At 46.9% G+C, this 1,837-nt stretch overlaps 1 protein-coding gene across 1 annotated transcript in view; it reads right to left on the bottom strand.

The window, feature by feature from the left end:
* LOC103267660 (retinol dehydrogenase 16-like) overlaps positions 1 to 1,510 on the bottom strand; it is a 5,214-nt gene extending 3,704 nt beyond the window's left edge. The window contains 1 exon segment of the mRNA XM_008065244.1: positions 1,213 to 1,510. Coding sequence (XP_008063435.1) covers positions 1,213 to 1,510 — 298 coding nt within the window.
* Between the last annotated feature and the right edge of the window lie 327 nt (positions 1,511 to 1,837).

The following is a 1,837-nucleotide window of genomic DNA, read 5'->3' as shown; positions in this document are numbered from 1 at the left end:
CCTCAGCCTTCCAAGTAGCGGAATTTACAGGCATGCGCTACCATGCCCGGCTGATTTTTTTTTTTTTTATGTAGAGATGAGGTCTCACTGCCCAGGCGGGTCTCAAACCCGTGGGCTCAGGCAATCCACTCACCTCAGCCTCCCGAAGGCACGAGATTACAGGCTGAGCTACCGAGCCTGGCTCCGCAAATCTTATTACAGAATCTCCCAAGATGTTATTTATGCCAGAGAAAATAGGAATCAAGCTTCAGCATCTAGCAATATAGAATGGGATAAATAAATTATAGTCTCTCTACATGCGGCAATATATAGACACAGTATGATGTTTAGGAAGAAATCTGATGAAAGTGCTGATCCCAGAATACATGATGTAGAGAACAATTAGCTCTAGAGGGTGGGATTTGGATGAATGTTGTTTTACCTTTATCTTCTTCTGTTTTCTGCATTGAGCATGTTCTGTATTTTTTATCAGAACAAAGAAATCGATCATCTCCCTTTTCACCAAAAGAACAGGCAACACAATATGACAGAAAGAACAGGATTTATCACTCAGTATTTGAGTATTCAACTCTCCAAGCCTCAATGTCCTCTTGTTTCAAGTAAGGATAATCTGAAACCCCTCAAGAGGCACAGATATGAGGAACCGATAAGAAAACTGAGTGCTTGCTTCAGTAGCACACATACTAAAATCGGAACAATACAGAGAAGATTAGCATGGCCCCTGCTCAGGGACAACATGCAATTTGATGAAGCATTCCACTGGAAGAAATGAAGAAATAGAAAGAAGGAAGGAAGGAAGGAGGCAGGGAGGGAGGGAGAGAGGGAGGGAGGAAAGGAAGGAAGGAAGGAAGGAAGGAAGGAAGGAAGGAAGGAAGGAAGGAAGAAAGGAAGGAAGGAAAGAAAGAAGAAAAGGCTGAGATCATGAGCCTTGATCCAGCCCTACCCATTTCCCACTACCCCACCCCGTGCCAATCCTCAAGGTCCAACTCAAGGGCCCAAATTTCTTCCAGAAAGTGGTGATCCCTACACACAGGCTGGGCTCATCTCACCTTGGGGCTAAGCCACAAACACTCTAGGACTTCTGCTCTGGAAAATGCAATGCTTGAGTCCTTGAAAATCAAGACATCTTGGGAATCTTCCCAGTTAGAAGACAATAGGTCTCCCCATCACAGAAAGAGAAGAAACAAACACAAACAGGAACCGGGGTGGTACCTTTGTCCCCAACATGCTTCTTCACCCATTGGGCAACTGCAGCGACACTCTCTGTCTTGGTGACATCCAAGATCAACGTTTCCAGCCTGTCTGACATCTGGGACCCCCTTCTCTGTCCAACATGCAGGCTGCACCCTCAGTCGCACACATCCAACTGTCTGGCCTGCAGGTTTCCGAAACCTGAGTCACAGCCCATGATGAACATGCACTTGTCTGAGAGGTGGCTCACCACCTGCCTCTCCCAGTACCAGTGCACAAAGTAGTACATGCCTAAGAGGGTTGCTAGGTAGAGCCACATGGCTTTGCAGAGGACACACACCGACCAAAGAGTCTGATCCCTGTTCAGGCAGGAGGACTTAAGTACACAGAGGACTGTGGTGGCAGCTAAGCCTCTAGGCGCTCTGATATGGAGTCTCCCCTCCTGATCACTGTCTTTCTGCAGTGTTTTTTATTTTGACCCCACCTCTCTGCTCTTTGAACTTCTTGAGCAAGTGCCCAAATATACCCTTGAAAATCCCACATCTTTCCCAAAAGGAACATATCACCGCTCCACAATGCTTCCCTTGTCCCTGATCTCTCTGCCTTGCTGGTTACTGGTTATACACAGGTGTCCAGGTAGGTGCAC

This window comes from Carlito syrichta, unplaced genomic scaffold (genome assembly GCF_000164805.1).
Source record: "Carlito syrichta isolate Samal-C Ts95f unplaced genomic scaffold, Tarsius_syrichta-2.0.1 Scaffold308194, whole genome shotgun sequence".
Lineage (NCBI taxonomy): Eukaryota > Metazoa > Chordata > Mammalia > Primates > Tarsiidae > Carlito > Carlito syrichta.
This window is presented reverse-complemented; position numbering and strand designations above follow the sequence as displayed.